General features: G+C 34.7%; 1 protein-coding gene across 8 annotated transcripts in view; it reads right to left on the bottom strand.

Annotated features, from left to right (window-relative positions):
* MAPK10 (mitogen-activated protein kinase 10) overlaps positions 1 to 12,205 on the bottom strand; it is a 361,702-nt gene that overhangs the window by 175,205 nt on the left and 174,292 nt on the right. For 5 of the 8 annotated variants that reach the window (XM_060147171.1, XM_060147169.1, XM_060147170.1 and 2 more), the window contains one exon: positions 3,454 to 3,552. The exons of 2 other annotated variants lie outside the window; for them this stretch is intronic. Coding sequence is in view for 1 of the 6 variants with exons in the window: in XM_060147176.1 (XP_060003159.1) it covers positions 3,481 to 3,552 (72 nt within the window). In the remaining 5 variants the exon portion in view is untranslated. The remainder of the gene's footprint in view (positions 1 to 3,453; positions 3,553 to 12,205) is intronic. One more of the 8 variants, XM_060147176.1, reaches the window with a different exon arrangement.

Genomic DNA, 12,205 nt, shown 5'->3' with positions numbered 1-12,205 from the left:
AGCTTCCAAAGCACATAGTTTGAAAGTAAACCCAAGTAGATAATTCTGCCTCTAAAAATACAGTATTTTATTTAAATTACTAGAATACTAAATGAGGCTCAGAGCTACAGGAAAGAAAAAAAATAAACATTATCAGCAAATAAAAATTCTACCCTGGGCTTCCCTGGTGGGGCAGTGGTTGGGAGTCCGCCTGCCGATGCAGAGGACACGGGTTCATGGCCCGGTCCGGGAAGATCCCACGGATTGGCTGGGCCCGTGAGCCATGGCCGCTGAGCCTGCGCGTCCGGAGCCTGTGCTCCGCAACGGGAGAGGCCACAACAGTGAGAGGTCCGCGTACCGAAAAAAAAAAAATTCTACCCGGAAAGTAAATAAAGCACTCTGAGTCACAACTAGAAATATTCTGCTTGCTATGATATTTTTAAGTTACAGAATATGCATGTATATTTTCTAGATATCAAAAGCTCATAGTAAGCAAAAAAATCAGAGTCATTAAGAAAGTTCATGCTTCACTTCTCTTTATTCCTTTGCTTTAAAAGAACTCTTCCTAGAAATAGACATTCTGCATCTGTACCCAAATTTTGGGAGCTGATTTAAAAATAACTTCAACCTACAAAAAAAACTCTTTGGATTAAAAGTAATAGCTGAAGTTTTAAGGCTTTTTTATTGATAATTTTTGAAATTCAGACTTAATCTTGAAATATGTAAAAAATAAACTTTTTTGTTTGTTTGTGGTTTGTTTCTTAAGTACTAATGCCCATGGTAAATGGCTAGGATCATGGACACTAAGGAAATGGCTCACAGTCATACAGCTTGCAAATGGTAGGCCCAGATATTTTAACCAGAAATTCAGGTCTGCTCATTTTTCACCAGGGCACTACCACAGTTGCAATTGATTGCATTAACCAAACATATATCATTCATTCATTAAGCAAATATTTGGTGCGAGCCCACACTATGCCAGATACTATTCTTAGTGCTACAGTACAGCAGTGTGCAAAAGAGACAAAATCCCAACCATGTGCTGCTAATTGTTCAACAAATGGCTGGGGGTGAGAGAGAGGAGAGAACTTATCGGCAGTAATTGTTTATTTACACAATGTACATATTCCTATCATGACAAAGTTCAATCTACCAACTTGACATCATTGAACTTAAAGCTGAGAAGGGATGTGCACAATCAACTCTTGTGAGCCTATGTGAGCTCACAGCACACCACTGAAAAACAATCCCTGCCCAACTGAAAAATGCATTCTAGCAGAGAGAGAGAAGCAACGTGCTAGTTACATATATAGTGTATCAGATACCAAAAAGTGTTATGGAGGGAAAAAAATAGAAAGACAGGGAAGTTGGGTAGTCGGTGTGGGGTAGGCAGTGTAGATTAGGAAGGGGCAATTTTAAATAGGATAGGCAGGAAAGACTCCCTTAAAAATGACATTTGAGCCAAGTCCTGAAGGTGGTGAAGGCATGAGCCAAGTGGATAATAAAGGAAGAGCATTTGAAGGAGGGGTGTCCGGGTGGCTACATGGCAAAGGCTTGTGTATTTATTTTAAGAATTTTTACCATAAGTGAGATGGGAAGACATCTCACTTGACTGGAAGGTTTTTTTGCTTTGCTTTTTTTTGTTTTTAACCAAGGAGTGACATGATCTCACTTATATTTTTCAAATATCACTCTTGCTGATGTTTTGAGAGTAAACCATTTGGGGGTGAGCAAAAGTGGAAGCTCTTACAATAATCCAGGTTTGGATCAGAATGGTGCTGGAGAAAATGGTGAGAAGTAGTGAGATTCCAGATATATTTTTAAAGTAGCGCCAACAGAATTTGCTGACAGATTGGATATAAATTATTGTCCAAAAGATGATTCTGAAGATTTTGCTCTAAGCAACTGGAAAGATGGATTTAGCATTTACTGAATTAGAGCAGAGCAATTTTAGAGGAAAGATCAAGGGTTTGGTTTGGTATATGTATCATTTGCTATGCCTATTAGCCATCTGAACTGAGATATAGAACAAGCAATTGGGTTTATGAGTCTGGTTTCGGGGAGAGGTTTGTGTTGGAGATATAACTGGGGAGTATTCAAGATACTGATAATATTTAAAACACTAGGACTCAATGGGAGCACCAGAAGAGTGAATGTAAATATATTTAAGATTTAGTTAGCTATTTAACAAAAATATATTCCAGCACTGTACTCAGTTCTATGCAAGTATTAGCTCACTTAATTCTCATAAACCTAGAAGGTAGGTACTATTACTTTTTTCCCTTTTTACAAATAAACTGAAGCACAGCAAGGTTAACTAACTTGCCCAAGCTCACAAGTAAATGGCTAATCAGTGGCAGATTTGGAATTTCTAAACCAAGATGTCCAGATCCAGAGTTCTAGTTAGAGAAGAGAAGTTATCTGAAAGTCTGAGGCTTTTGGCACTGCAAGAATTTACAGGTCAGGGAGATGAAACAGACAGTAAATCCCATTCATAGCACGTAACACATTTTACTTTTCCATAGAAATTCTAACTACGCTCAGGGAGAATAGATTTACCAATGTTTTGTTTCCCTTTGTATTTTTATATATTTTCTATAATCAGTACATGTTACTTCTAGAATCAGAAAATATTGTATTAAAATAATAGAAGCTGCAGAGTTTTTCTTTAAACCTGTTTCAAGGGATGCATGTCATTCTCTGTTTTCAGCCCATCGTGATGATAACATGCAATGAAAATCATTACAGAAAAAACAGAAGTGCTCTCTGCTTGGGGTATGAATAGAGTTACCATGAAATTTACTGGCCAAATAAAAATTCCTGAGAGTAAAAATGAGCACTATTAATTATGCCATGACAACAGGCTTAAGTTAGAACTACCTAAACATACTTAGAGTAGGTACAGGTGCCCCAGCTGGGCTCTTTCTTAAGAATATCACTTGTATGAACACAGGAATGCAGACTCTTATCTGGTCCATGCACAACATATTCTCACTAGTGTTCACTGTAGGTTAAAGATACCTTTATTAGTCATTATTGTTGTTTTATCTTTGTTATCAACTACTGGTTAGAACTGAACATCAGAAAACAAACTGAGCACTACCTACATATTATTATATTTCAGTACTAGAGGTACTCTACTTGGGGCTCATCAGTTCTTGGATGAAAAATAATATCATAGACTTTAGCTAGTTTGATGAATAAAACCACATTTTAAGGATTTGAAAAAGACATATTAATGATGTTAAATCTAGTAAGAAATCACTTTATGCAGTGATCAAGTACTATATTTATAAACATTAAAAAGAATTATCTTCATTCCTATTCTAACATAAATGAACTGGGGGGGGAAAAGCATCTAGGTACCAGCTTCTACTTCCTAAGCTACTTTTAACATTACATAAACATTAACTTTAGTGTGGAACATTTGCAAGATGGGATGGCAAATTGGAAATACAAGTGAATATACTGTACCTTGTTTTACCTGTAAGGAACACACACCTGACAAAAGGCAATTTTCACATCCAAGGTTGGTTCACTGCAGTAGTACAATAAATGGAGGCTCATAAATACCTATAGAAAAAAATGGGGGCATGAATTTCCAAATCACCTAATTATTCATTATTGAATAGTATAAACTTCAGCATAATTTGAATTATACACAAGGTTTCAGGCACTACATATATTCAGCATAATCCTTGTCCAGACCAGTACTAGGTGCTTTTCACAAATTGTAAATATTAAATAATAAAATAAGGTTTAAAAATGTCCTATCTTCTATAATGATCAATGTCATCACAATCATAAAGACCAGATATAAGAAACTGGATATACCTAATGTGTTAAAGTTAAGTACATCCTATTATAGAACACTTTCAGTTCTAGGCAACTAATTTTTAAAAATTCTCAAATACATGCTCAAGAGGATATATATATAATAAGAATATTTGTTGTAGAATAAAGGGACTATTAAATAAAATTTAATTTATAATAAAATTAGAGACAGGACTTGGAATAATTGAATCAAAGCTTAGGGTATCACCATGGAAAATATTTCAAACATGATGTTGAGTGGGGAAAAAAATAAGCTTTCAAAAAAGTATGAATATCACTGTATTATTAATGTAAAATTTTAAAGTACACAAAATAATATACATTGCTTTGTTATCTACCCATATAACCATAGATTAAAGAAAATAGGACACTACGTTAACATGTATTTAATCTTGGTGGTAAGTACAAAGATTTCAAGTATATTGCTTTCTGTATGTTTAAAATATTTTTTAATGTTGTAAAGTTTTAAGGAGAGGATAATAATCTAACAGTGGAAATGCCAAATTAGGTACTGGGTTATTTGGGAATGATGAGGCAGCATCAGAAAAACCCAACCAAAATCTTATTCAGTTCAATTAAACACACTTTGTTGAATATGTATTGTGTGCAAGATACAATTCTGTGAGATTAAACAATTTTAAAACCACTATTGACACAAGACTTCTGTTTCTGGCAATATGAATGATTAGATATCTTGAAAACCACTTTCAGTGCAAAACTTCTAGAAAGGTTAGGTGAAATAGACAAAATGCCTTTTAAAATGACTAGCTGAGCTGCCCAAAAAAAGGCAAGAAAAATTCTGAAAGGCTGAAAACAATGTGAAAGGATCCATGCAGAGAAATAAATGAGCTGAAACTGTCACTCGTCCTCCGACCATCTGCTGATGTCTGAAGATCAGAAATTTAGCTTTTAAAGGGCAGCATGCAGAGTACAGGAACCAAAGCTTGGGAGCTATCTATGGTGGGAAGTTACAACAGAGACACCTGCATAAAGTTTACTATAGAAAGTTTCAAACAAAATTCTGGAACAAGCAAAACAATCCCAGAAGGAAGGTCTGAATTGCAAGAAAAAATATTTTACATTGGAACCTGTGTAGATTTTTTAAATACAAGGAAGAATGAAAGGACTACACTATGTGAGACATTTCTGAAGAAGAATAAGGTGGGTATTTGTGGAGGTTGGGGAGGGAGTTGCTCTACCAGAGATCAGGATTTATTATAAAGTTGTAGTAAGTAAGGTACGCAGGGTGGATACAGAGGTAGACTACTGATTAATAGAACAGAGAGCCCAGAAACAGACACATACATATATGGAAACTGATTATGCTAAATTATGTTAATATAGACATTTAAACCTGACTATATTAAAGATATCTGGGGAAAGGAGAGACTATGCATTAAACCAAGCTGAGACAATTGGTCATAAATATTGGGGCAAGGGGAGGGAGGAATTGTCCTTGTTAGAGACAATTCTCTATCGGCTTCTCATATTTCTGCATGTCTTACAGGCAGAGGCACTGGCTGCCTTTATTCCAGACTATCTTCTCAAGCATGGTTATAGAGCAAACATATCCCCTTCTGGAGCATAAGGCAGGTTTGATTGCTCTCCAGTATAATATAGGTAAGGTGGCCCTCTGGGGCAAAGGTCAGGCATGCTAACCATCCACCATAAGAGATTTGGGTTCCCTAAGCTTGGGGTTCCTCTTCAATAGCACCACTCACTGTATGTGCAGTAGTCACCTGACCTTCTCTGAGTTGTTCTGTGGGAAATGAGCCTGAGAAACTGGCATGAATTCTGACACTCTAGCTCCTGTTATTAACGTGAGTAGTAAAGAACTTTGATCTGACCCAGGAATCGCTTATCTTCTGCCAGCATTCATGAAACTGTGGCAAGCTACCTTGTTAGCTTGCAAGTAGGGTAACAGCTAAAACTCTTCAAAGTTCTTGACAACCCCTACCTCATATTGCATACAAAACACAATTCCAGACGTATTAAAATTTTCAGGAAAGGCCAAACTTTAAATAATATAGAAGGAAATGTAGTTGAATGTCTGAGGAATACATCATAAATAATATGTAAATATGCTAAGTTAAAAAGGAAACTACTGATAAAATAGACTATTTAAAATGAATCATTTCTGTTTATGAAAAAATGTGATAAAGAAGTAGTCCATAAATTTAGAAAAAATATTTGAAACACATATAACCAGAGGAAGATTTATCCAGAATCTATAAATAGCTCCTAAAATATAAGAGGAAAAAGATAAAGAACCCAACAGAAGAATGGGCAAACAATATGGAATACATTTTATTAAAAAAAAAAATAAAAAGGCTCATAAATATATGTGTAATTTAAAGCCACATTGAGATACTGTTTTGTACCTATCATATTAATAAAAGCTGAAAAGTATGATAATATTCAGTTTTTGCAAAGCGGTTGATCAGATGGGAATATTTATACACTGCTGATAATTTTGACAGTTGGAACAACCAAACTTAGGGGGAAAATAGCATTACACAGTAAACTTCTGCATAGCCTAACACCCACCAATTCTACTTCTACACATATTTCCAGAGAAACTCTTGTGTTTTACTACCAAGATATATATAAAAGGCAGTTCATTAGAATACTTTTGTAATAGTAAAATAAATAATAAAAATTAATACTGGAAAAAGATAATCACAGAAAGACCAATGAATAAATAAACTATGGTACATTCATTTAGTGGAATACCATATGGTAATGAAATGGTTGTATAAAGAAACAAATATCAACGTGCCAAATATAAACATGGTAAATGAATGAAAAGAAGTCATGGGTAACTTTACTTACAAAAGTTACAAAATATACACAACTAAACAATATATTATTTAAGAATGTCTTTTTACTATGATAAAACTATAAAGAAAAGCAAAAGAATAAAAAATGCAAAATTCAAGAGATTGGCTATCTCCTAGGGAGGGGAAGAACACCCCTAGATAGGGGCATGCAGGGGTTTTCAATGGTATTCGTTACGACTACTTTGAGCTGAGTAGTGATGTCATGCAACATTATTTCACTATTATTCTTTAAACCCTACAGGTATAAAATATAGGCTATTTGATATGTCTGTGATATTTTATAATAGAAAAAGGTTCATGTGACACAAGGAACAAGGTTCTTCATTCTCTTGCTACGCATTGTTATCTCTTCATGGATGTCTGGAACAAAAACGCTTGTAAAGCCACTAATAGGAAATGATCTTAAGAAATACTGAGCAGTGTAAAGCAGAACAATAGAAAGAACTCTGTGCTTGATGATACCATTAAACTACTGAATTAAGAAATTCTGGATTTTTCTAATTCTAGACTTTTTGTTATATGAGAAACTAAATCTGCTACAGGAAAAAAATGTTACTAAAATACAGTCATAAAATAAATAAAAAGTAAAACAAAACAACAAAAGAAAAAATTTACTCCTCAAATTTCAATCTGTGAGATTGTTTTATTGCATTTCCATGAGATTCATGCATAATTTTTGCCAGATAGTTGCCTCCACTTCTTATTTTTAATTTTTTAAAAATTTAGTTTGCCCAGGTATAATTTATACACAGCAAAATGAACAGTTCTAAAGTGTGCAGATTGATGAGTTTTGACAAATGCATATATCCATGTAACTCACATTGTGATAAAGGTAAAGTCTGAAAATCCCCATACCCTTTTCTTGACAATAGTCCCCACCCCCCATGCAACAATGTTCTAACTTCTTTCTCTATATAGATTAGTTTTTCTTGTCCTAGAACTTATATAAATGAAATAATACAGTATATACTCTTTTTCATTGGGCTTCTTTTAGAATTCATCCATGTTGGCAAAAGTACCAGTAGTTGTTCTTTTTTTCTGCTGAGTAAAATGTATCAGTTTATCTATTCTCTATTCTGCTTTTAGACATTTTAGGTGTTTCTATTTTTTGGATATCAATAATGCTGCACGAACATTTATATACATGTATTTTTGCACAAATATGTTTTCATTTCTTTTGGGAAAAATACCTAAAGAAGGAATTGTTGGATCGTGGGATAGGAATATATTTAACTTCTTAAAAATTGTCAGACACATTTTCTACCCCCTGTAGCAATGCATAAAAATTCGGTTGCTTCACATCCTTGTCAACATTTTGGTGTTGTTATCAGTTTTCTAAATTTTAATCATTCTAGTGAGTGTTTAGTAGTATTTCATTATGGTTTTATTTTTTATTTCCCTGATGACTAATAGTGTTAAGAATGTTTCTCATGAGTTTATTGGCCATTTATTTATCTTACTCGGTAGAGTGACTTTTCAAGTATAATACTTTGCCCATTTGGTGGGACTGTGGGTGGCGGAAGTGAGTTGTTTGTCTTTTTATACAAATTGCAGAAATTCTCTATTTCAGATTAAAGTTTACTGTCAGTTACATGTATTATGAATATTTTCTTTCAGTCTGTAGCTTGCATACTCAGCTTATTGATGCTTTCTTTTAGTAATATTTAATTTTTATGAAATTTATTTTATGATTTATTTTTCTTTTATTATTAGTGCTTTCTTCATTTTCTCAAGGGATCTTTCCCAATCCAAGTTCATGAGGATATTCTTCCACATTTTCTTCATGAAGCTTTACATTGTTGATTTTACTTTTAGGTCTATGATACCTCTCCAATTAACTTTAATTCGTGGTGTGATGTATATGCTGAGGTTCACTTTTATTCCTTAATGATACGCAGTTGTTCAAGCATTCTTAGTGAAAAGATTTTCCTTTCCATATTGAGTTGCCTTGCTGCCTTGGTTAAAAAATCAGTTGAATGTACCAATGCAAGTCTATTTCAGGATTCTATTCTATTCCATTTATCTGTTGTCTGTCTTCACCCTAATACCATCCTGTCTTGATAAGCGTAGCTTTATAATAGTCTTAAAATTAGGTAAGTCCCCAAATTTTTCTTCTCTTTTATTTTTGGGACTATTCTAGGCCTCTGCATTTCCACATTAATTTTAAAATCAGCCTAACATTTCAAAATTTTAAAAAAGCGTTCTAGAATTTTGATTGGGATTGCATCAGAACTATAGCTCACCTGGGAAAGAATAGATATCTTAATATTGGGTGTTTTATCCACAATCATAGTATATTTGTCCATTTACTTCAGTTCTCTTTAATTTATCACAGGAATCTTTTGTAGTTTACAGTATATAGATAGACCTTATATTTTTTTAAGTTTATTCTTTAGCATTTATATTTTTTGATGCTATTGTAAATGGCATGTTTTCATTTCCATTTCCTAAATGCTTATTTCTAAAAATAAAGTTGATTTTTGTAAGTGATGTTGTATCTAGAACCCTATTAAATTCACTTAAATCTAGTAAATATTTTGTTGATGGTTTAGGATTTTCTTTATACACAGAAATGTCATCTGCAAGTGAAGACAGTTTTCGCTTTTCCTTTCCGATCTGACTTTTCTTGCCTAATTGTCCTGCCTCCAGTACAATATTGAAGAGAAGTGATGACTTGTTGATAATCTCTGCCTTTTAACAGGTACACTGATCCATTTTCATCTAAAGTAATTATGGGTTATTGAGTTTAAGTCTACCATCATACAATTAGTTTTGTATTTTATCCCTATATTCCTTTTTTTCTTCTGTTTTTAGCTTTATTGAAGTATAACTGACAAATAAATTGCTTAAGACATTTAAAGTATTCAATATGGGGGCTTCCCTGGTGGCGCAGTGGTTGAGAGTCCGCCTGCCGATGCAGGGGACACGGGTTTGTGCCCCGGTCCGGGAAGATCCCACATGCCGCGGAGCAGCTGGGCCCGTGAGCCATGGCCGCGGAGCCTGCGCGTCCGGAGCCTGTGCTCCGCAACAGGAAAGGCCACAACAGTGAGAGGTCTGTGTACCGCAAAAAAAAAAAAAAAATTAAGAAAAAGTTTAATATGATGACTTGTATGCATACGTTGTGAAAGAACTTCCCCCATCTAGTTAATTCACACATCCATCACCTCACATATTCCCTGCCCCCTTTATTAGTGAGACATTTAAGTTCTACTCTCTAGGAAGTTTTGATTATATAATATAGTGCTATGAACTATAGTCACCATGTTATACGTTAGATCCTCTTGTGGATCTTACTCAACTTATAATGATAGTCTGTGCCCTATTACCAACGTCTCCCTACACTATTTCTCCTCCCCCACCAAGCCAGTGGCAATCACTTATCTACTCTCTGATTTCTATACCTTGGCTATTGTGAATAATGCTGCAGTGAACATGGGAGTACAGATATCTCTCTGAGATAATGATTTATTTTCTTTGGATATATATCCAGAAATGGGATTTCTGGATCATATGGTAGTTATATTTTCAATTTCTTTTTTTTTAAACATCTTTATTAGAGTATAATTGCTTTACAATGGTGTGTCAGTTTCTGCTTTATAACAAAGTGAATCAGTTATACATACACATATGTCCCCATATCTCTTCCCTCTTGCATCTCCCTCCCTCCCACCATCCCTATCCCACCCCTCTAGGTGGTCACAAAGCACGAAGCTGATCTCCCTGTGCTATGCAGCTGCTTCCCACTAGCTATCTATTTTACGTTTGGTAGAGTATATATGTCCATGCCACTCTATCACTTTGTCCCAGCTTATCATTCCCCCTCCCCGTATCCTCAACTCCATTCTCTAGTAGGTCTGCATGTTTATTCCCATCTTGCCCCTAGGTTCTTCTGATCATTTTCTTTTTTCTTTCTTTTTTTATTTTTTGGATTCCATATATGTGTGTTAGCATACGGTATGTGTTTTTCTCTTTCTGACTTACTTCACTCTGTATGAGTCTCTAGGTCCACCCATCTCACTACAAAAAACTCAGTTTCATTCTTTTTATGGCTGAGTAATATTCCATTGTATATATGTGCCACATCTTCTTTATCCATTCATCTGTTGATGGACACTTAGGTTGCTTCCATGTCCTGGCTATTGTAAATAGAGCTGCAATGAACATTTTGGCACATGATTATTTTTAAATTATGGTTTTCTCAGAGTATATGCCCAGTAGTGGGATTGCTCGGTCATATGGTAGTTCTATTTTTAGATTTTTAAGGAATCTCCATACTGTTCTCCATAGTGGCTGTATCAATTTACATTCCCCCAACAGCGCAAGAGGGTTCCATTTTTTCCACACCCTTTCCAGCATTTATTGTTTGTAGGTTTTTTGATGATGGCCATTCTGACTGGTGTGAGATGATATCTCATTGTAGTTTTGATTTGCATTTCTCTAATGATTAGTGATGTTGAGCATTCTTTCATGTGTTTGTTGGCAATCTGTATATCTTCTTTGGAGAAATGTCTATTTAGGTCTTCTGCCCATTTTTGGATTGGGTTGTTTGTTTTTTGATATTGAGCTGCATGAGCTGCTTGTATGTTTTGGAGATTAATGCTTTGTCAGTTGTTTCATTTACAAATATTTTCTCCCATTCTGAGCGTTGTCTTTTCGTCTTGTTTATGATTTCCTTTGTGGTGCAAAAGTTTCATTAGGTCCCATATGTTTATTTTTGTTTTTATTTCCATTTCTCTAGGAGGTGGGTCAAAAAGGATCTTGCAGTGATTTATGTCATAGAGTGTTCTGCCTGTGCTTTCCTCTAAGAGTTTGATGGTGTCTGGACTTACATTTAGGTCTTTAATCCATTTTGAGTTTATTTTTGTGTATGGTGTTAGGGAGTGTTCTAATTTCATTCTTTTACATGTACCTGTCCAGTTTTCCCAGCACCACTTATTGAAGAGGCTGTCTTTTCTCCACTGTATATTCTTGTCTCCTTTATTAAAGATAAGGTGACCATATATGCGTGGAGTTAACTCTGGGCTTTCTATCCTGTTCCATTGATCTATATTTCTGTTATTGTGCCAGTACCATACTGTCTTGATTACTGTAGCTTTGTAGTACAGTCTGAAGTCAGAGAGCCTGATTCCTCCAGCTCCATTTTTCTTTCTCAAGATTGCTATGGCTATTCAGGGTCTTTTGTGTTTCCATACAAATTGTGAAATTTTTTGTTCTAGTTCTGTGAGAAATGCCAGTGGTAGTTTGATAGGGATTGCATTGAATCTATAGATTGCTTTGGGTAGTAGAGTCATTTTCACAATGTTGATTCTTCCAATCCAAGAACATGGTATATCTCTCCATCTATTTGTATCATCTTTAATTTCTTTCATCAGTGTCTTATAATTTTCTGCATACAAGTCTTTTGTCTCCTTAGGTAGATTTATACCTAGATATTTTATTCTTTTTATTGCAATGGTAAATGCGAGTATTTTCTTAATTTCACTTTCAGAGTTTTCATCATTAGTATATAGGATTGCAAGAGATTTCTGTGCATTAATTTTGTATCCTGATAC

This window comes from Lagenorhynchus albirostris, chromosome 4, assembly GCF_949774975.1.
Source record: "Lagenorhynchus albirostris chromosome 4, mLagAlb1.1, whole genome shotgun sequence".
Classification (NCBI taxonomy): Eukaryota; Metazoa; Chordata; class Mammalia; order Artiodactyla; family Delphinidae; genus Lagenorhynchus; species Lagenorhynchus albirostris.
Note: the sequence above shows the minus strand (reverse complement) of the source record. Positions and strands in the feature narration are given on the sequence as shown.